The sequence below is a fragment of the Sinocyclocheilus rhinocerous genome, unplaced genomic scaffold (assembly GCF_001515625.1).
Source record: "Sinocyclocheilus rhinocerous isolate Xijiao unplaced genomic scaffold, SAMN03320098_v1.1 scaffold1660, whole genome shotgun sequence".
Taxonomy (NCBI): domain Eukaryota; kingdom Metazoa; phylum Chordata; class Actinopteri; order Cypriniformes; family Cyprinidae; genus Sinocyclocheilus; species Sinocyclocheilus rhinocerous.
This window is the reverse complement of record NW_015664758.1, coordinates 145,995-169,521: the sequence shown is the minus strand read 5'-3', so window position 1 is coordinate 169,521 and position 23,527 is coordinate 145,995. Positions and strand designations below refer to the sequence as shown.

The 23,527-nt window shown below is 35.4% G+C and overlaps 1 protein-coding gene across 1 annotated transcript in view; it reads left to right on the top strand.

Annotated features, from left to right (window-relative positions):
• Positions 1–23,527, top strand: part of LOC107730423 (probable flavin-containing monoamine oxidase A) — a 40,042-nt gene that overhangs the window by 3,773 nt on the left and 12,742 nt on the right. Inside the window, exons 6-10 of the mRNA XM_016541269.1 lie at positions 1,162–1,251; positions 4,855–4,939; positions 18,144–18,244; positions 19,498–19,656; positions 21,430–21,516. Coding sequence (XP_016396755.1) covers positions 1,162–1,251; positions 4,855–4,939; positions 18,144–18,244; positions 19,498–19,656; positions 21,430–21,516 — 522 coding nt within the window. The remainder of the gene's footprint in view (positions 1–1,161; positions 1,252–4,854; positions 4,940–18,143; positions 18,245–19,497; positions 19,657–21,429; positions 21,517–23,527) is intronic.

The following is a 23,527-nucleotide window of genomic DNA, read 5'->3' as shown; positions in this document are numbered from 1 at the left end:
GTAAAAAGGCCTGCAAAATGTAGAAAGAGCGTTATAATGCAGCCAGTGCACCATCTCGCATAGTCAAATGGTTAAGCTGTTAATATAATATAAAATGTAAAGAAAGGGAAAGTAGTTATCTCCTCTTTCAAATTAAAATGATTAATAAGATTAAGATAAATATATGTGTATTTAGCAGGAATTGGATTTTGCTAAATATGTCCATTTAGACAGACCTATAAATGGGAATAAATGTATTCTGCAATTTTGAGTCGCAAATTGTGAGTTAAAAATTAGCAATTTCGTTTTTATTTTTAGTTTGTGGCGGAAATGAGCTTCTATATAAATGTGAGCACCCCTAGTTTTAATTATTTTTTGATAATAATATAAATAAACATATATAATTCAATGATACAAATAACAAAAAGATTATTTAAAAATATAAAACTAAATAATAAAAAATATTGTAGAAATAACAAAGATAAATAAAAAATAAATAAATAAAAATACTAATAAATAATAAAAAATATTGTAGAAATAACAAAATGATTAATAAAAAATAAATAAAAATACTAATAAATAATAAAAAAGATTGTATAAATAACAAAATGATTAATAAAAATAAATAAAAATAAAAATAAATAATAATAAAGATCAGGTTTTAACAAAAATATCTATAAATAAATATAAAATTAAATATCATTGAAAAAACTCCCAAATGGCTGTGTAATGTGGGCCAGCTTGGAACTTAGCAAAAGCATCAGATATCAGCAGCTGATTTGGGGGAAAGGGTGAAAAGCAGCTCATTTAGAAGAGCTTTTTATCTTCTGTTCCTCTTTTACCTACTTTCTGTCAACACTGACTGTCTTGTTTATCTCGCCACCAGATTAGATCTAACCATTGAGCACCGCATATTATTACAATGCATATTTGCCTTTGCAATTTCGCAGCATACTGGCAAATGCAATCTCATTGTCTCATAAAACAAAACAACACAGATCTATCACCATGCCATGATACTTTTTTGTACACCAGATATTTTGAAAGTAATTTCACAATCACTGTGACAGAGAAGAAGCCCAGTGGGGCATCGTGCCACAACACAGACATCTGTAAGGAGGTGTTGTGGTGTTTTTTGTGTGTTGTGGGTGAGCTCAGTGTGATGGCCATCTCTCTCCACAGGGGGGCACTCAGCAGCTGTCAGAGAAGCTGGTGGAGCAGATCGGCAAAGAACGGGTCCGGCTGGGCGCCGCCGTAACGACCATATGTCAGGTAACGAGTCCATCAGCGCGAGGTTGACACAGAGATAACGAGCATTTCTCCACCAGCGGTGCGAGTGATAAGTTCCTTTCCTTTAAACAAGATACTATTCGGATACCAAGACTTGGGTCCCGCTGTGTGCTTTTCGCTTGTTTTACACTGCCTCTTCCTTCCCATTTCTGTATTATACATTATGGTACGCTGAAGTGCTTGTCATGACTAAAATATTTAGATAAGCTAAATCAAATCCACTCCATTAGATCGCTCTCATTTGAGGATTGGTGACACAAAATCTTTTGAAAGCCTAACGTCGGGGAATTAGCCTATAATGTCGCTCTCACACATAGAGAGGTAAAGTCCATTAGCCATCTTAATGGTGTTACATCGACATGCCTGAGTAGAAAGTTTTACTCACCCCCACTGTTTATCCACATGAACTCATTGACTTCTATCTTTATATATATATATATATATATATATATATATGCAATGCATGCGTGTAACCCCACATCTCTCGATATGTTCTAAAAACACGTCTTTACTATTTACTAAAGAGGCAAAATCCTTTGAATATAAATATAGTTGTTTACTTGTACAACTGCTATTATATATGTCAAATATAAATATGAGGGAAAAAGTGCAACCTACCAAAAGTCAAAAGTTTTTGAACAGTAAGATTTTTAATGTTTTTAAAGAAGTCTCTTATGTTCACCAAACCTGCATTCATTTGATCCAAAGTACATGAGCAGCAAATCAGAATATTAGAATGATTTCTGAAGGATCATGTGACTGGAGTAATGATGCTAAAAATTTAGCTTTCAAACCGCAGGAATAAATTACATTTTACAATATATTTAAATATAAAACAGTTATTTTAAATAGTAAACAATATTTCAAAATTTTACTGTTTTGCTGTACTTAGGATCAAATAAATTGGTGAAAAGAAGAGACTTCTTTAAAAACATTAAAAATCTTACTGTTCAAAAACTTTTGACTGGTAGTGTATAGGCAACTTTAATTTTTCTCTTATTTCTAGCTTTTAATTGGCTAAGAAATAAGATACATTGCTGGACAATAACCAGTAATAATGATTTGTTTATATACTACAAACACTTATCACATATCATATAATAAGGCAGAATAGTTTATATACTGTAATGAATGGTATGTCAATTAGCACTGCATTGTTCATATACTTTATTTATTACCTGGAGATGACTTGAAAAACACAAATAAACCATATATTGTCGCAATCATATGTTTAATGTCTTCATGTTTCCAAACGTTTCTGTTTTTCTGTGAAAGGTAAACAGCTGTTTTCATACAGCGATAGACGTGCTTGTCCATATTAGGTCGTATTTCCTGGTACGACTTTCTGCGCGAGAGCACCCTCCGGCTTCGAGTATGAATGAAACATACACTGCACGGAGTGTTTTGCGCTCCGTGATGTTCATCTCGCCTTATTCTGGGTCCGAATAAAACATCAGGTCATGCACAGACTATCCTGTCTCTTTGAATTTAAATCTATATTTATTCACACCGGCTCTTGAGAACCTCTATGCAAACACACTTGCCTGAAAAAGTGCGGGGGACGAATTTATGTGATATTAAAAGTGGTGGGGACACGTCCCCCGCGTGATCTACGCCCCTGAAAAAGTGTATTTAAATGCATGGTGTGCAGTTTCTTTTTGCAATACAGTGTATGTATAAAATAACAATTACCTGAAAAATAGCTGAGAAATCAATTATCTCTGGCTCTGCAAACATCAAAAACACAGTTCCTATGTTTTTAGTTTTTTAAGCCAATCAGAAAATTAGAAAATCAGTTGAAATTGAATTGGATTAAATGGCTAACATCCCTTTCAGCACCTTTAGGCAAAGAATATTTTACTAAAAATTATTATTAATTAATAAAATATTTTAATATAAATACATTTTTTTAATTGTTCCCATGTTTTTGTTTTAAGCCAATCAGAAAATTAGCAAATCAATTGAAATGGAATTGAATTAAATGGCTAGCATCACTTTCAGCACATGTAGGCAATATAATATTTTACTAAAAATTATTATAAATTAATCAAATATTTTAATATGAAGAAAATATTAATGTTCCCATGTTTTTGTTTTGAGCCAATCAGAAAATTAGCTAATCAATTGGAATTGAATTGGATTAAAAGGCTAACTTTCAGAAACTTTAGGCAATAAAATATTTTAATATTAATACAATTATAATGTATTCATTTTAACTTTTATGTTTATTTTTATATGCCACCTTTCTCCAGGTTTTAGAAGTCTTGGGTTACACATATGAAGATATGTATTCAACAACCTTATACTGAATGAATTGGATGTCAGTTTCTACATCTATTATTTAATTATGAATATGCCTTGCAAAACTAGTGTAGTATGTTTTTGAAAGAAGTCTCTTATGCTCATTACAGCTGCATTTATTTGATCAAAATTACAGTAAAAAAAGGCAATATTGTGAAATATTATTACAATTTAAAATAACCTTTTTTTAATTTTTAATGTTAACATGTAATTTATTTTCAGCATCATTACTCCAGTCTTCAGTGTCACATGATCCTTCAGAAATCATTCTAATATGATGATTTGCTGCCCTAGAAACATTACTGAAAACAGTTGTGCAGTTCAATATTTTTATACAAACCATATTTTTTACCGTCTTCCGCCATTTTGGAGAGTACCCCAGAACATAAACAACGTTGTTTACGTTCAGTAGAAAGCGCGCGCATGCTGAACGTAAACAACGCTGATTATGTTGATTACGTTCTGAGGTACTCTCCAAAATGGCGGAAGACGGTAAATCGTGGAGAAGAACGGTTTAATAAATTATGTTATTATTGTTTTCTTTGTGCACAAAAAGTAATCTCGTAGCTTCGTAAAATTACGGTTGTACCCCTGATGTCACATGGACTATTTTATCGATGTCCTTGCTACGTTTCTGTGCGTTGATCGTGGTAATATCCTTGCTGTCTATGGAGGGTCAGAGAGCTCTCAGATTCCATCAAAAATATCTTAATTTGTGTTCCGAATATGAACGAAGGTCTTACGGGTTTGGAACGACATGAGGGTGAGTAATTAATGACAGAATTTTCATTTTTGGGTGAACTATCCCTTTAATGCGCCCCCCTCGTCCCATAGCCCAGGATAACGTTCATGAATGTCCCGCATGATGAAACATCCAGGCGTTTTGCAATAGATTTGGTAGCTGGTCTCCATTACAAATAGTTGTCTATTAAAACTAGCACTCATATTTCTATTTGTGGCACCTTTGGGAGTCCTACATACTGTAACAGCCAGTATTCATTTATATCTCAGTCCGGTCTGTTTGGGACGGCTTTATGACAGGAAGCCATATTAATGCCAACATGCCTCCCATGTGCTAGATCTGTGTGTGTACTGTATATGTTCAATCCATAATTCCATGTATTTCTCCACAGGGATCAATAAAGTTCACATAACAATTGAGTACAGTTTCCTTCACAACAGACCATTGTCAGTGTCCTTGCCATTCTAGTTAGTTTCAACCTCACAATACCAGCCTTTATCGGGTTTCAGTTTTTAATCAATTCTAATGTTTTTCTCTTACAGAATTCAGAGAACATAAAAGTTACGACTTCGGCAGGCACAGTCACTTGTAAAGCTGTCATTGTTGCGTGTCCTTCTCACTTGGCAGGTTAGTGCACATACACACACACGAGTCTATGTGAATCACATGATTCATATAAAACAGTCTGTCGAACTGACCCCAAAACAGCAGTCAATCACGTGCCCCCTGTAGTGCACTTCCTCTGGGAGTACCGCCATCTTTGGCTGCAAGTTTGGCTGCCACGTTTTGTTTAACAGATAGTGCGGCGCAGTCTGTTGCACAAAGTCTGGCGAGGACACTTTTAATGTGACGGATCTAAGGACAGCTCTGAATTACACAGAGTGCCTGAACTGCCATCGTCCTTCTGGCTCTAAATCAGAATTTGCGGACGGCAAGCTGACAGGTGACGGGAACTCTTAAAAACTGGAGACACTGTTGAGATTAGACAGCCGTCCAAAATGCATTCAGCGATTAAATAATGAAGGCAGCGTGGCTTGAAGTCAACCCTCGGGCTCGTCTTCTCCTGTTAAAAAAAACTTTTTTTAACAGTCTTACTGGGAATCAGAATGCATTGCACAATCTGTACACATACACATGTATGTACTACGTAGTTTTATTTTATTTTTTATTTTTTGGTGACACGCTTTAAAAAATAATTCGTCCAAAATGCTGTTTTAGTGCAAAATAATTTTAGATCTTAAGCAGAATGTCCTTTGACAGCTTTTCCATACAATACAATTTGATGGTGATTTTATGCCAAAATGAAAAAAAAAAATGCCAACAATCTTATAAAAGTAAGCAAATTATATTTGAGAGTAATGTCAGTCAGGGACTTGGGATATAGTGAAACAAGTCATACAGATCACTTTTATGGTGCTTTTTTCATACTTTTTATGAGCTTGGCTTTTATCTGCTTTAATTGAATGGAAAAGCTGACGTCTGTGTTTTTATGAATTAAAAATATTAATACTGGGAACTGCATGAGGGTGAGAATGAGAACAAAATGAAAATTTTTGTGAGAATTGTTTCTTGAAGGCTTTTTTCCCCTAGAAAATGTTTTAAAGGGGTCATATGATGCGATTTCAATTTTTCCTTTCTCTTTGGAGTGTTACAAGCTCTTGGTGCATAAAGAAGATCTGTAAAGTTCCAAAGACTAAAGTCTCAAATCCAAAGAGATATTCTTTATAAAAGTTAAGAGTGCTCTGGATAGCTGGCCAATCAGAGCACACCTCGCTTTTCAGACCGATGAGCTTTGTAAAAATCGACGCGTTTCAGAAAGGCGGGGCATAGAGTAGAAACAATAATGTACAGTATTTGGAAAATAATGTGTTTTTTGAACCTTAAACCACATAAACACATTTCATTACACCAAATACACAACATAATGTACTTTTTAGCAACATCATATGACCCCTTTAAATATAGATGATTTCAATTATTTTAAGTGTTTTAATATTTTATAAACATTAATATGTAAATATTAAGATTTATGATTAATAATAACAGTATTAAATTAATACTATTGGACAAACTTTTTGCGGGATTGTTTTCAGAAAATGTCTTAAATGTAGTTGATTTACATTAGTGTAAGACATTTTGTAATAGTATTATAGTATATTATTCTAATATTTTATAACTATAAATTATTACTATTTATTATTAGGAATAATAATACATACATTAGTATATTATAGGCTTGGGTGAACTATTACTTCGAGGCTTGTTTTCAGAAAATGTCTTAATTATAGCTGATTTAAATTAGTGTAAGTGTTGTACTATTTTGAAAATATTAATATTTTATTGTCATATATATATGTGACCCTGGACCACAAAACCAGTCTTAAGTCGCTGGGGTATATTTGTAGCAATAGCCAAAAATACATTGTATGGGTCAAAATTATTGATTTTTCTTTTATGCCAAAAATCATTAGGATATTAAGTAAAGATCATGTTCCATTAATATATTTTGTAAATTTCCTACTGTAAATATATTAAAACTTAATTTTTGATTAGTAATATGCATTGCTAAGAACTTCATTTGGACAACTTTAAAGGCGATTTTCTCAATATTTAGATTTTTTTTGCACCCTCAGATTCCAGATTTTCAAATATTGGATTTATTTGTATGTATTTGTATTTAATATTTCAAATAAGATGGCCAAATATTGTCCTATCCTAACAAACCATACATCAATGGAAAGCTTCTTTATTCAGCTTTCAGATGATGTATAAATCTTATGACTGGTTTTGTGGTTCAGGGTCACATATATATTATGCTTTAGAAAATGTCCTAAATATGGTTTATTTACATTAATGTTAGGTTTGTAATATTTTGTAAATGTTAATATTTAGTATTACTAATAATATTGTTTTAAAATTTTATAGGTTTAGTATTTTACTATTTTACTTTGGAGATTGTTATCAGAAAATGTCTAAAATATAAAATATTAATATTATTATGATAATATTATTATAATAATAATACATTATGTGTATTAATGTATTATTACCTCTTAATTCCCATGTTAACAGTAAGGGTGTGCTAACTTTGTCACACATGGCTTTTCTATTTTGGCTTTATTTTTGTTAAATAAATAATGACACGGTGTGATATGTCATGTGTTGTTGTTCATCTGAGATTTTATTTACCAAATTTTAAGACCTGCCAAGGACCAGATATTTTTTTATTATGTCCTGATACAGAAAACCATGGAATTCAATAGGGTTTCCAAATTTTTTCACACACACACGCACGCACGCGCACACACACATATATTATAGTGCCCTCCATAAGTATTGGGACAGTAATGACAAAATTGCTTTGTTTGCTGTGTAGTCAAGACATCTGCAAATATGATTAAAAGATGACTATGAGACAAAACTACAGAATGTCACATTTTATTATTAGCTGTTTCAACACATACATGTTTTACCAAATAAAAAGGACAACACTTTTAGAGTTCATCCCACTACCTGATGTGAGCATAAGTATTGGGACAGATGAACTTAACCCTTGTGTTGTGTTCAGAACCCTTTCACACTTACGAGGTTACAGAGCAAAAAAGGCACTCCCTCAAAAAATTGCTTATAAATCACTCATTATGGGTGTAACAAGGTGAAAAATCTCCCCCAGAAAAGTATGAAAATGATCAAATTTTTTTTTAGAAGTAGTTATATCCTTTGTGAACAAAGTCACAAAATTTCAGTCCAATGCGATAACATTAACTAGTATTTTCGGGAAAAATAAAAAATTTTCAGAGCAAAAAGGACCCGAACACCACATGAGGGTTAAGGCAGATGTAAAATATTAAAAGCTATTATTTTGTTGCAGTCTTGACTGAACTGGCCGGGTGTTTTGGGCCATTGTCCTGTTGCAATATGAAGCGCTTTCTAATGAATCTGGTGGCATTTTCTTGAATATTGGTAGCCAAGATGTTTCTGTACTCTTACAAATTCATTCTGCTACTGTCATCATACATTAAGTCATCATTAAAATTGAGAGGGCCTGTTCCAAAGGCAACCATGCATGCCCATGCCATGACACCACCTCCACCATGCTTTACAGATTCTTAGCATAGGGAATTTGCAGTTCCCTTTTTTCTCCATACTTTTGCTTTCCCATCACTTAGTCTTGAATAAAGGTTCATCTTTGTCTCATCTGTCTATAAAACTCAGTTCCAAAACTCTACTGGCTCACCTTTGTGTTTTTTTGCAAACTCTAATCCTACCTTTCTATTTTTGGTGCTGGTCAGAGGTTTGCATCTTGCTGTGTAGCCTCTGTAATTCTATGTCAAAGTCTCCTGCGGACAGTAGATTGTCAGAGCATCACCCCAGCTTTCTGGAGGTTGTTGGTGATTTTACAGACCTGTATTTTAGGGTTCATTTTCACAGCTTTTATGATTTGTCTGTCATCAACTACTGTTGTTTTTCTCAGCCGATCAGGTCGTTGTTGGCTGCTGATGTCTCCGATGGTTTCAAAACTCTTGATTTCCCATGCCCTTTGTTTTTGCTATAGCACTAAGTGACTTCTTCTTTTCTTTTAACATCCAAATTGCTTGTTTTTCTCTCAAAGTCAGCTCCCTCGTCTTCATCCGGGTTTGTGTGTGACATCATCGAATGCAAGACTCAGAATGCAGAAGCAATGGATATAACTGATACGACACATTCCCTGCTTTTAATATCTGAACAATTAATGCAACAGGACACAGTTGATCACTTATAAAGACCTGTGAGATAATTGTCCCAATACTTATGCTCACATCAGACAGGGGGATAAAACTCTAAAAGTGCTGATCTTCTTAGTTGGTAAAACATAAATAATAATAAAATGTGACATTCTGTAGTTTTGTCTTATATTCATCTTTTAATCATATTTACAGATTTCTTGACTCAACAGCAAATAGTGCATTTTTGTCTTTACTGTCCCAATACTTATGAAGGGCACTGTATATATATATATATATATATATATATATAAATAATGTTTTCATAAAATTTTTTTAACTTCTATTTGTGATGTACAAACTGGTCCGCTCATGGAATTGAACACCTACAGGGTTTGTAACGCCTATTGACTCACTCACTGGAGTGTTAGTGCGTCCCGCTGTGTGTCGTCTTGTCATCTGGGCTGATGGAGACCAATGTTTTAACCTCCCATCCATCTATCTTTTATAATGAGTGAAGTCACTCCCCCACCACCTCCATTTCAATGATTAATGAACTGCTTGACTTGACAGTACTTTATTGTGCTTCATTTTGCCATGCCAGGTAATAGAAGACTTCTGTTCTACTGGCAGCCCACAAGAGCTGCCTCTCACTGTATATTCTCAATATTGAGTTTCATATTACATTAAACATTTAAAGGAATAGTTCATCCAAAAATGAAAAAATGTGACTTCAGTATCATTCCTTTTCTGTTCCACTGATAAAAAAATAGCAACATACAGGTTTGGAACAACATAAGGGTAAATAAACAATGACTGAATATTAGGTTTGGTGTGAACTATTCCTCTAAGAGGACTCAATGTGAATTAGACACTCTTCCCCTGGCTTTACCGTCATCGTTTTTAGATATTTGTTTACTTTAGAAGTCACAGGGAATGCCTGTCATGAGTAAAGTCAGCGAGACCGACGTCTTCTAGCGATCGCTTTAAATAAGCGTGTTAAACCTTATACTCAATCTTGGATTTCTCTGTCAGTTGGGGAGAGGACAGAATATGAAGTTGTGGGTGTGCGTGGGCAACCATAAGAAACGAACGTGTGTGTGTGTGTGTGTGTTTGCTGGGATTGTTGTGCGTGGGCACGTGTGTAGCTGTATAAGCCCAGGAAGTATTCATGCTTTGCTGCACCAAACCTACAATATGCCTGCGATTAGTCAGGTTGTGGGATGTTTGTGCTTTTTGTCTTGGTATTTTGGTTGGCGTTTGGATGCTCAATCGAGTTTGGACGCGTTCCTTCGGTGGGATTGTGGCGTGTCGAAGCATAACAGGGTGCAGCTGGTTGGATGCTATATTTAACTCTCAAGTCTTCCTCCAAAACGCTGTACCTGACTAAGCTGGCACTGCAGCTGTATGCAATTTGAGCTGACTGGCAGAGAAAACAGTCCCCGGCCCGGCCTCCCATCGACTCCACTTTGATGAGAGAGCATCTCCAGTGACAGCGGACTACAGCGGTGGCAAGAAACCTCACAGACGCGTCACTCAGAGTTTCGCTTAGAGGCCTGTTTATACTGTAAGAAAGCAGGGAAGCATTAGCATCCGTTTGACTGCCGTGACCTATTTTTAAGGATGTTTACAACAAAGTTTAAGCAGATTTTTTGGTTTAAGAGTGCCGGATTGTTTCCAGTTTCCCAGCATTTTGGGAACGAGTTCAAAAGCACAGGCTTTACGCCTAAACCTTTAATTAGCAAATTGCTGATATCACTTTGCCATTTACAGATGAATGAAGGCAGGGTGGGTGTGTAAATGGGAACAAAGGATGCTGCAGATTTTGGCCACGAGTTTGCAGCTGAAAATGGCATTTTATGACATTTTTGACCAAAAAAAAAAAGAAAAGAAAATGTTAACAGTACTTTAACACCTAATAACATAATTTTTTGGGGGAAAAGCAGTGTTCAGTATAAATTTTGAAAATATTTACATGTCTATATTTATATTCATATAATTTATATTATAAATAAATACATTTAATATATAAAAATAACATATTTCTCTGAAATATATACATGCATGTGTGTGTATTTATATATACATAATAAATATACACAGAACACACATATTATGTAAACAAAAACTTTTATTTTGGATGCGAATTCTTAGTAATTCAAAACAAAAGCTAATTGAAAACAAGCATTCAGCCCTGCATATCCAGAATTTTGTTTTGATGCAACAGTAGTGTGAACCAGTGTTTGTTCGTTTTTTTCTTCTTATTTTTTAACTTTTCCTTCTTTTTTAAGTACATTTTTCCCCAAGGCTTCAGGCAAGTGGGAGAATCCTACAGAAATGCTGAGAGCACCTGTGGCCCATTAGCCTGAGGTTATGCTATAAATGTCTGTTCCACCACTCGCAGCTACCTGAGTAACAGAGGTGACAGATGCCAACTAGTGAGGGGGAACAGAGACCAAAAATAAATAAATTCCTGAGGGCAAGAAAGAGGGGCATAGACTGACAGAAGTTTAAGAGGAACTAAAATATGGGCTGAAAAATATCCAGGGAATTCACCAAAGCATGAACTGCAGCCACAAAACGTGTCCGTGGTGTTATTTATTTATTTGCATTATTGTGTTGTTTTAACACACAGTTCACTAAAAGAATCATTCAGATCAGGTAAATTCCAACATTATCAAATAATGTGCTGAATGCAATTTGCACAAAACCATTTCCATCCTCCCAAGCTGTTTCTGAGTGCTCAGTTGTGGAGGATACAGCAGATTACAACAATCTGGTGCACTTCACTGGCCTGTACAGCATCACTCATTGAATGCTTCGTTAAAATAGCGGAACTACACTTTTTCGATACAGTTTATGTCCATTTAACACTCACTTCATCATTTGATTGTTATTAGATGAATTACTGCTGCCACAATCGATGTAAAACATACACAAACGTCTTATTGCTTCAAAAGTTGCGCAAATGAATTCACCCTTCTGTCCTTCTGTTTGCCTGCCAGAAAGGTGGTGTTGCGGCAATGCTATTTCCTAACGTCTAGCAAATTGAAGTAAGCAGACAGCCACTGTCGCTTACAAGCACACAGTTATGATGGACTGCCAGGCGCAGAGCGATCGCTCTCAATCACTGAGAGCAACTCCACGGCTCAGTCACTTCGGCTAAATTAGATCTGTTTTGCCATTACAGCCCTTCAGAGAGACAGATTCATGTGGATTGACATGGGATTGTTGGGTTACATGTAAACGATTGCACATATAAATCATGGTTAAAAAAAGATGCATTGGCATGTTGTGCGGTTTGTTTTATTCATTAACATGTTGGAAAGTCCTTTGGGAGAGAGTTAACCCAACGGAAATGTGCTAATCAGAGCCTCTTGTACAATTAGCAACATTCGTGAAACATAATGTAATCAAAATATATTTTTTCTGATTGCCGTCGCTTAATAAAATTACACGCATAGCGCTTCTCCGCTTTGCTTGTCTTGTTTGATTTTTCATTGTCAGGATAGAGACATTTATTAACATCCGCTCCAATTAAAATGCTTTTCTGTGTAGTGTATTTTACAGATGGACTTAGTGACAATTTCCTTCCCAACAGTCTCCAAGCTCCCTTTTATGTCCCTTTTGTTACAATAACCCTGGTGTTTAGTATTTCTGGCTTTTTAGATAATCATATTCATTTAGTTGAGATATTAAAACACATTCAGCTGGCATAACAGTAACCTGCAGCTTTTTAAGTAACGTTGGTCCTGGAAGTATTTTTTTTCCTACACATTTTCCTTTTTAAAAAATTCTTCAGTAAACAGTTTGAAGCCATGAACCATGCAAGCCAGCTCCCAAATGGATAACAACATTAAAACATTTGACTCAAAGCTAAAAACTATGTAAAAATGGGAAAATAGGGAAGTATAAGACTGTGTACATAACATCTTGAGGGAATAAACTAGTCTTCGGTTTCACTCGGTGTTTTTTTAGTGTGCGCATGTGTTTTGCTCATGTCTGTTTACATTTGGTGTCAAAACTGGAGAAATACCCTTATGTTTCTTGAATCACCTGGTTTTGTTTTAAAGGGGTCATGAACTGAGAAACAAAAAATCCATATAAGAGGTACGGAATTTTGACATATAAGAGGTCATTTTTACTATAAAACATCCTGTAAGTTTCAGAACTCAAAACTTTGGATGCATCTCAATTAGCTCCCGAGCTCATGAATCACTACATCGTGTACACGAATTCGGTCACTGGTAAGTACCTTGGCTCACTTCACACTGGGACAGTGATCACTCAGTTTCCAGTGACATGACTACGTACAACATCTGACAACTGACAACATAGTAGAACGTCACCACTGGAATTAATAAACAACAGGCAGGACTGACCTCTTTTTGATATTAATTTTTATTCTCATTAAACACATTGTTCTGTTACATGTTCTTACAACATTTCAGCCGAATATTAATTATAAACGTTAACTAGATGTTGTTCATTACCTGTCTAGCGATGTGTGTTTATGCTGAAATATCCTTAAAAAAAAAACGTTTGTCCTTTCAAATCTTTCAAAACGCGTGTCTTTATATTTACCGAGTTGGCTTGTGTGGTTTCACGCTTCAGAAACGTGACGTAATTTCTGAAAAGGGAGCATAGTAAGCACTGATGCTCCCTAGAATTTGCGATGCACTGTGGGATTTTTTAGGTAGCGAACATTCCAGTGCACTGGAAGGATTTCACAATTGAGACAGCCCTTAAAATGGCAGACTGCCTGATCAGTGCCCTGACTACTGAACAAGGGAGCTGATGGAGACGCACCCTTTGTCGTTAGTCTAAAACCAGCTTATATTGAAGGCAGACTGACAAAACGACAGCTTTTGGAATGTTCTACTCTATGATGTAATAGTGTGGATAAGCACCGCCTCCGCAGAAGATTATCAACGCCTGCTTCTACATCGCTGCCTGTTTAGCCCCACCCACCGATTCTACATCATTGCCTGTTTAGCCCCGCCCACAGATTCTACATCACTGCCTGTTTAGACCCGCCCACCGATTCACGCATGTAGGCCGTTTCTCATATGGAAGGCTGCATCCTCCGGAGGTCATATTTGTAGGCTGCATTTTAGAATATTAACAGTTATAAATTTGACCATTATTCTTAGTTCAGCGTAAATTGTTGTAATATGCTTATGACTCACGAATGTAATGCTCAGTTAACTGAAATAAGCCAGGCTTGATGACGTATGCAGCCTGCAAATGCGACCTCTGGAGGATTCAGCCTTCCTGGCCGTAGTGTTTATGAGAGAGGCAAACGTGCAGGTCTACGCAGAAACCAAATGATAAAGATGGCTCTGAAGACAACAAGACGCAGTGCCAAGTTGTGGAAAAACAGTCTATGCATTGCCTTCCTTCTGATCCCAACATTAGGAAAGAGTGAATTAACTTTATTTATAATGAAGGTCCAGACTGCGTTAGTAAGAACTCGGTCCTTTGTTCACTTCATTTTACCGCAGATTCGTTTACAATCAAGGCACATTTCGATGCGGGATTTAAAAACAGGACAGAAAATAGCTTATTCTAAATTACAGTATGATGTTTTTTGATGTATAAATCTTGATAACATTATAAGTGGACCGCAGAGAACAGTACAAACTAAAAATCAAAGGCACTTTATGACACCTTTAATAGCTTATTGCTCTCTGATTCTCTGGTTGGTGGATCTTGATTAAAAATTGTGGGTATTGAAGTACTTAAGGACTTTAAAAGTGACTTGTGGCTAAGAGTAGTGTTAAAAAGGTTTATACATACAAAAATCAGTTTCTCTTTGAGGGAAATCATTTTTTATTTGCAGGGAAAGACTTGTTTTCGTATTGTGCTTCTTGATTAAAGCCAGGGTGGGTGATTTGGTTCAAAAACATTTGGATTTGGAGAGTGATTTGCAGGGAGAGTGGGATCTTATGCTTTCAAATGAAGCTTACTATTGCTAGCCTCTCTGAAATCACCTACCCTACCTTATATCAGATTTCTCTTGTGTAAAAGAAGCGTGCTTGTATTGAATGTCCGCTTGTATATATTTATTAAAAACTTTACCTGCAGATAATATAATATTAACGAAATAAAAGTACACTTTTATGACTATTTCTTAACAAATAATTGCTTTTAATGTAAATTTTAACTAAAATACATTTTCATTTCATTATAAATAACATGCAATTACGTATTCGAAAAACATTTCATTCAGTTGCACTTAAATATGTTCTTTTAAAGTGTGTTATTTCCATAGGTTCTTTTTCACACAAGTTTTATTGTTAGGTTATAGAGTTATGTTTCAAGTGACTGACTGGGCAGCAGACAACAATTTATTTGTGTGGCCCGTCTTCAAAAGGCTAGCTGACATGTTGGCTTGTCGCCAGATGGCTGTCTCGTCAAAAATGAGGTCAGTGTCCCTTCTGGCACTGTTTCTGTTACTCAGGCGTAGAGATGGCCCTGAGGGCTGCACATAAAGTTATTGGATACCCCACACTTACACTCGCAAAATGGCTAAGCCATAATTACGGCTTTTAGGAAAACAAAGTAGTAGTGTTAAATCGCAGGGATTCTTTAATAGATTGGCAATTTCATGGAGAGCTAGTCACTGGGGTATTAGATCCAATTTGCGAAAGTGCTGCTTGATTAGAAGGTATAGCCACCTGAATCAATACCAAAGGATGATCTGAGACCTATGAGTTATTCTATACCATATTCTTCCTGTCTGTGTTCCTGCGCTCACCATTTTTCCCTTTCATATCTTTGAATTTATTTGCTGTTTTCCATTTCTCTTTAAAGCACATATTTCTATTCAGTCCTGTCCTGTCCTCTATAACGTCCCCTAAATCCGATGTATAAACAGTATCCCAGAATCCCCTATGATCAAGAGTGTCAGCGAGACATTCCAAAACTTAGTGAGCTGCCTACGTAGGCAGAATTTTAAGGCATCGTGGATGTGTACCTGACTCTGAGACTATAGTAAAATGTACACTCTAAGAAAATGTACCCAATGTACTGTTAAGAAAAACACAGCGAAGAGCTTTGTGAAAATATAAATCCAAGATGGCTGCTGATGTGATTGTCGAAATGTTGCAGATTAGCATATACTGTACTTCATTCAGTACTGAGAAAGAATTGATAAAGCTTGCTACCATTTTAGCCAATATTTCTATGTACTATTTATTTTTAAGCTAGTTAGAGTTTCATAGCATTAGCTTAGCAACATTCTAACATCAAACTATTGAAATCAATTATGCGTTGCTTCTTACATATAGAGTACAATTTGATGTTTCCAAAGTGTTCCAAATTGCTTTCTAATGTGGTTAGGATGCTTTCTCAGAAGGTAGCTGCCTATGAAGGCAGTAGACAATAAGACAGCTCACAACATTTACAGTTTTTTTTATTATCGCTTGGACATATTTCTCAATACTTGGGTCACCTTTTCAAAACTCTTCACAATTCTCCTTATCAACTTTCAGTAATTTCATATTCACTAAACTACTAAAACACTTCATACATGTCTCAAATCAAGTCATTATTTCACAACACTAGCAAGGTTGTCACCCAACAATCGTCCATAAAACAATGCCTTAAAACACTAACAACAAATAGCATTATACAGTGATTTCTTTCATAAATGTATTCTTTAACAGCTCTCTACTGTTCGGAATTCATTGCAGTATTTGTCACATGGTCCATTTTTACATTAGAGTGCAAAATTATTCCTACCCTTATGAAAATAACCATGGTTTTATTTTTAGAACAAACGTAGTAACCATGTTTTTTTTTTTTTTGTAGTAGTAACCACAGTTTTACTATAAATAAAATGGTTGAACTTTGGTTAGTGTTGCAAAACAAATATAGTTTAACTATATTTACCTTGGTTTTTATGGTTTTATTTGTAGTAAAACCATGATTAATTTTCGTAAGGGCAGGTCCCCTTTTGTGTAGATGGTAATGAAATTGAATGCCTAACATCTGTGTTGGTGTTACACAGTTGTTTTTACTAATTGTTTTGATAGAATTTCTTTTTTTTATGATGTGGAATTATTTCAATATAGTATTACTGTAGAAATGTAGCAGATTGCGGTCTTATTTGGTTTTGTATTATATTAGGTTTAACAGTTATGCAAACGTGTCTGAGTATGAAAAGAATTCATGTAATTTGAAAGATGTAGATGTATTTTGTGCCACACCAATAAAAAATGGCCTACAGTTTAGTCCACATTGACTGCTGTTGTGATAACTGCACCTTTTTTTTTGAAGTTTTTGAAGTTGTAAATAAAACAAAGATCATTTAAGTATGACATGGTAATTCTATCTTTCTGTCTATTCAAAATTTCATGCTTAATGTGTTACTTGCTATTTCTTTGTAATTAGTTGTGAAATTTGCTTGGAATTTCTGATTGAAAATTGCTTCTACACCATTTTTTTGTTTGTTTTTTTGTGAAGAGTTTTGAAAAAGTGACCTAAGTTTAGAGAAATGGGTCCTAGCAATTGACTATTCGCAAAGACCTTGATTGACAGGCGATCTGACCAATCATAATGCCGAATCCCCCATCTTGCCCGACAAACAAATCAGACAGGAGAGTAGATTAACTTTAGTGGACTTAAACTTGAAAAATATTGTGCATTGATGATGTCTTTCCACGGTTGAAATAAAATAAGTTCTGATGTTCATCCATGTTCATTTCTTGCTTTAAGTAAATATGAAAAGATGATCGGTTCACATGTGCCACTTTAACTGGGGCAATACAGTGATCTGTCAAGACACATTAAAGAGCCACAAAACGGTATTTATTGTTAGAATTTCTTAAAAAAAAAAATGTAAACATACCAGAATCTGCTCTATCTTGTCTGTAGGCATGTTGTCAGTTTCCTCTTTGCTCCGCAATGTATTTTCACTGCGTGAGAACATGGTGTGTAGTGTGAGAGAGGCATGGCTTGTCGGACATAGCAACAGTAACTAAGGAGGGTGGGTTTTTGCGAAGGGTCAATTGTAAGAACAGAGCTGTCTTGCCTATTTAATGTCAGTATCATTCCACTGTTGTTTTCTAAAATAAATTTTCTTATTTAATTCAGTGGCTCTCTGATTATGCCCTCTCTTTTAGCCCAGATCCGTTACGAGCCTGCCCTGCCAGCTGAGCGCCAGCGCCTCACCCAGTGCCTGCCTGTCGGCCACATGACGAAGTTTATCATCACGTACCCCACTGTGAGTAACACGCATAACCCATCCACTTACCCACAACTGGCTTACCGGCTTTCCCAGCACAGTGCAGTCACTTCCCCTACAGCTCTATTGCATTAAACTCTATAATGAAGTTAAAATGTGCAGAGGCATGGAGAGCTGCCTCCTAGTGCTCTGACTAGCATATTCAGTATAAGCCCTCGCTTTAATTTAATATTTAATCTGGGCTCTGCAGTGACTGGAGATGCCACCTTAATCAGAGGATAAGATTTGTCTGTCAACTGTGAAAGACGTTTTCGAACATCTTTTGCATATTAAATAAGATAATAGGTTTCATTCACTCACTACTGCATAAAATGTTAAAAGTAAGGATACGTTTACACAATTAGAGCCCAATGAAAACCAAACATATGCAAAAATCACTCCCAGAGTTGCCTCTGAAACTTAGATTGCATTAATATGAAATGTTTGTGTTATCATAAATGTAATAACCAAGTAACTCTGCAGTAAGTTTTATTTCAGAGTAACAATGATCGATCAACCCTGTTGGGAATGTTTGCGTGAGAACATTTTCTGCGCAACTCAGTTGTTAGTCCATGAAACCCTGCCCGAGTGCTTAAAAATTAGTTTTTATCTTTTATTATCATCTTTAATTGCATATATTCATGAATTATGTATAACACATTTATGAATGCAGTTGAAGTTACATATGGGAGCCCCATAAGTATGCAAAGCGTTCATTTAAATTTTAAACTTATTAATTTAGCAAATGCTTTTATCCAAATCGATTTACAAATACCACAAAACACATTTTGTTTTACAATGTTGTCATTGAAATAGCTAGTATTGTGAATTTTTACCTTTAAAAAAAAAATACATATTTAGTTATTTAATTATATTGGCATGGGATGCACTTATTTTTTTCAGGAAAAGCAAAACACTTTTTAACAACAAATTAGTTAATTATATGCATTAGTGTGTTAAATATTTTAGTCTAATAGAACAGTTTTATTTAAAGGGATTGTTCACATAAAAATGAATATTCTGTCATCATTTACTCACTTTCATATCGTTTCAAACCTGTTTGATGTTTGGTTGCTAATCAGTATGTAGATATTGTATATAACTGCTCATAAATCTACAATTTATGCAAATATAGTTGCCATTTATGCAGATAATGTCCGTTTTCAGCATTGCGCTGGTCCCTTTTAATAAAGAATGAATGCTTTTCATTTTCAAGGCTGTTCATTCTCTGCTTTGTTTGATCTGATTCACAGGCATTTTGGAAGGAAAAAGGTTTCTCGGGGGAAATCGTGGCACGTCCCTCCGAGGACTGCCCTTTAAGCGTCACATTTGATGCCACCAGCCCCAGAGGCAATCCTGCGCTGGTGGGGTTCATCACTGGTGTACAGGCCCGTGACTGGTGCGACAGAAAAGTGAGAGACAGATAGAGAGAATGAGACTGAGGGTTTGGGAAAGAGAGCAATGCATTTTAATAGCATATAGCAAGAGTGAGAAATGGAAAGAGAAAGTGAGAGATACAGAAAAGGAACTTTAATATGTCAGGTCTATTCTCAGTTTCACACTTTCAGGGAATACTGAGACAGTGAGTCAAGAGGTGAAAATAGATATATGTATTGACATTTAGTTGCTCAAAAATCGCCTTAGTAAAGCATAACAGTCACAATACCCTGCTGAAGAGGCCGGCAGAGTTGCTCATAACCATATGTCGTGTTTTGGAAGCTCATGTGCTGGTTTTCTTCATCTAGCTGAGCTTGAAGGTCTATAATATGTGGAGAAAACTGTTAGCATTCCCATTTCAAAGTTAATTTCACGCTTTTAGGAGCCTTCAAAACCATGTACTGTAATTAATGGGTGGTTAGCCATTTAATAATAATATTATTTGCAAATGTTGCAACTATTGATTTATCTGTCACTCGTCGCTCAATCAAACAAAGATGGCCACACATCTTGCATGCAGAAAATAGCTAGCCTACAGCTAAAATCCATGAAAACCAGAATTCCCTTTTTGAGATGAACTGGTCTGATAAACACGTTTCCATCTCGCTTCTTCCCAGACCGTCTGTAGTCATTCATAATAGACAAGAGCAGTGAATTTATGGTCGCTTCATTCATAATGAATCAGATGGACAAGCCAGCTCTGGTTCTCACTTGCTAATACAGCATTACTAGTTTGTATTTGGTAGTGTTTTATGTTGAAATACCCAATTGTCACCTCCATTAATTGAGATTTGTCCATAAAATGAAGAAGAGTCATGTACTCTGTAATGCATTTGTCGACAAGCTCTGGTTCTTACAGATGTGTGAAGAGCCCAGACTGACTACTCAGCGCAATACGCCCGAGCCGTGTGCTTTCTGCCGTTACTCAACATTACCTTCACATGAATGAGCTGGCAAACTTTGAAGTGTTGACATGAAGTGTAATTTTGTGCCGTTTGTTTTATGGCCAGGCATTAGAGATAGTGGCTAGCCCTCCAACTCCTTATGGGCACTTTTATAACACCCCCCGCAGATGCTTCCTGTGCTGCCCCACCCCCTACCTGGTGCGAAGCCATAATTGTAGGCTGAATTATCGGCCGGGACACTCGGTTCAAGTGGAAGTGTGCACAACATGCAGATGCAGGGTTTAAACGTTCCCTTAACATCTGTCATTCGCTGGCGTAGTAACAGCAAGGGTGTGCGGCCTGGCCCCTTTCTGCCCATAACTCATGGAGTCAACAGAGACCAAAGAGGGATTGAGTTATTCGGATCGATGGAGGTTGGAGAACCGGACTAGCCCAGTTCTAGCATAGTTCAAGTACAGTTTAGCATAATTTGAAAAATGATACTTATTAAGGAGATTATGTATTTTAGAAGAGTATACGTAAGTAATGTGTTTGGAGACGTTATTTGCAATTAAATGAAAATGTATTAAAGTTTACATTTATATTTCTAAAGAGTGCTTTTTTGACCCTCTTAAGTAAGACGTACACCTTTATATGTAACAAATATGTTACGACACTCATGTAGCCTTTTATTTCATTAATATTATATAATCTGCAAGTACAGTTTAAAAAAAAAAAACATATATACTTTTAGGATTTAAAGTACACTAGAAGTGCACATTTTCACAAGGATGGAAGCACAATTATATTTTTTTAATACTTTTGTGATACGTTGACGAACAAATGTTTTTGTGCTCATTTTAGATGGAGGAGAGAAGAGATGGTGTGATCTCCAGCCTGGTGAAGTACCTTGGTCCGGAGGCGTCCACCTACATTCACTATGAAGAAAAGGTATGTGGCGAATTTCAGCCAATATGTGCGCTGAAAAAATTGTCATTATCTTGCGAAACCCCTCGCTTCAGCTTTATTTAGTAGCATCTAGGAGCACCTGGAGTGTACGGGAAGACAGTGCTGAGGGAAATCGAAAAAATTATGCAGAAAAATATTTTATGGCAGCTTGCGTTGTTACACACAGCAGAAAAAAATGTGGAAACTAGACTCGGGAAGCTTTTTTATTTTAGGTCATTTTGCGGACACCATTGAGTCTGTGGAGGTTTGTCTCTGCAATTGTCTGAGTAGCTTATGTTAATCTTTGATTGTGGAGAAATTGTGGTTACTTTTATTTTTATTTATTAAATATACTGTTTTAATAAATGGTAATTGATTAGTACCTAAGCTGCACCCACTTTGGTAATTGCTGCTAACTCATATAATTCAGAATGCATAGGAATTAACTGGAAATGTATGTCGTCAATGTTATTTTCAATAGAATGTGCTCATAAATTGGTAAACATGATTTGGATATTATTCTTAAGGGATCTGGGATGAATTATTACATTGCAAAAAATTTCAATTATTCAGTACCGTGATTAAATCATAATCAAGGTAAACGCTTCTCACAGTCAAAAGAAATAAGTAAAAAAGTCTCATTTAGCAGCAATTTCAAGTGATAACTTTAGTGATTCCTAACATTTCTACAATGCAATCTCTATGCTACTGTAATTTATTTTAGTTAATACTAACATCACAGTGGCCTGAATCAATATATAAATACAATAACATTTTTAGTATCATTAAAGGAATAGTTCACCCAAAATTACAATTTGATAAAAAAAAAATGTACTACCCTTCAGGCCATCCAAGATGAGTTTGTTTCTTCATCGTGACAGATTTGGAGGAATTTAGCATTAAATCACTTCCTAAACCAATGGATCCTCTGCAATGAATGGGTGCTGTCAGAATGAGAGTCCAAATAGCTTATAAAAACAATCCACAAGTATTTCACATGACTCCAGTCCATCAATTAACATCTTGTGAAATGATAAGCAGTATAATAAACATTTTTTTAAACTTGGCTTTTAACTTTTTAAACCATTGTTTCCAGTTAAAATAGTCCTCCATCCATTATATTCCTTTCTCCAGTGAAAAAGTTGTCTCGTCTGAATTAGAAGAGAAATATGCACAGATCAAGCATTGTTTATAAGTAAAAATAGTCCAAAAAATATAAATAAATATGTCAGTGGATTAATGGATTTCAATGTGAGAGGACAACAGGGGATGAACTTTTTCACTGGAGGAAGTGTTGTTATAGAATATGGACTAGTATTTTATTTATATCAGCTGTTTGGACTCTCATTCTGACGGCACCCATTCACTGCAGAGCATCCATTAATGAACAAGTGATGAAATTCTACATTTCTCCAAATCTGTTCTGATGAAGAAACAAACTCATCTACATCTTGGATGGCCTGAAGGTAAGTACATTTTCAGCAAGTTTTCATTTTTGGGTGAACTATTTCTTTTAATTTAGAGTTAATGTAAAATTATATATAATGTTATATATAAACAAGAAAAATAGGGGAAAAAATCTCTCTGGACAAGTTGTATATATTTTTTTTTACAATACAGTGAGTTAAAAATAGTTTAAAATGTAAAACAAAACTCAGATTCTCTCAGCCAAAGCTCAAAAAATGGCAGATAGCAACAGTTGTTAAGGTTGGATTAGCCAGTAATGTTCCATTTTAAATGTTCAGAATCAGTTTTAACAGGTTAATTTCAATAAACTCAATTCAACAACAAATTATTCCAACTGTATTGTAGATGCATTCATGGAATACAATTTAATTTAGATGGCAAAACTAGTTTTTCATACGTTTATGAATTGGACCTCAGGCAATGTCAACAGCATGACCCAATTCCATTTTTGGAAATTATATTACAAAAGCTACAGAAATGGTTCATTTGCAGCATGTAAAATTAAGGCTGCTAAGTGTAGGTATTTTTTAAGACTCCCTCAACCTTT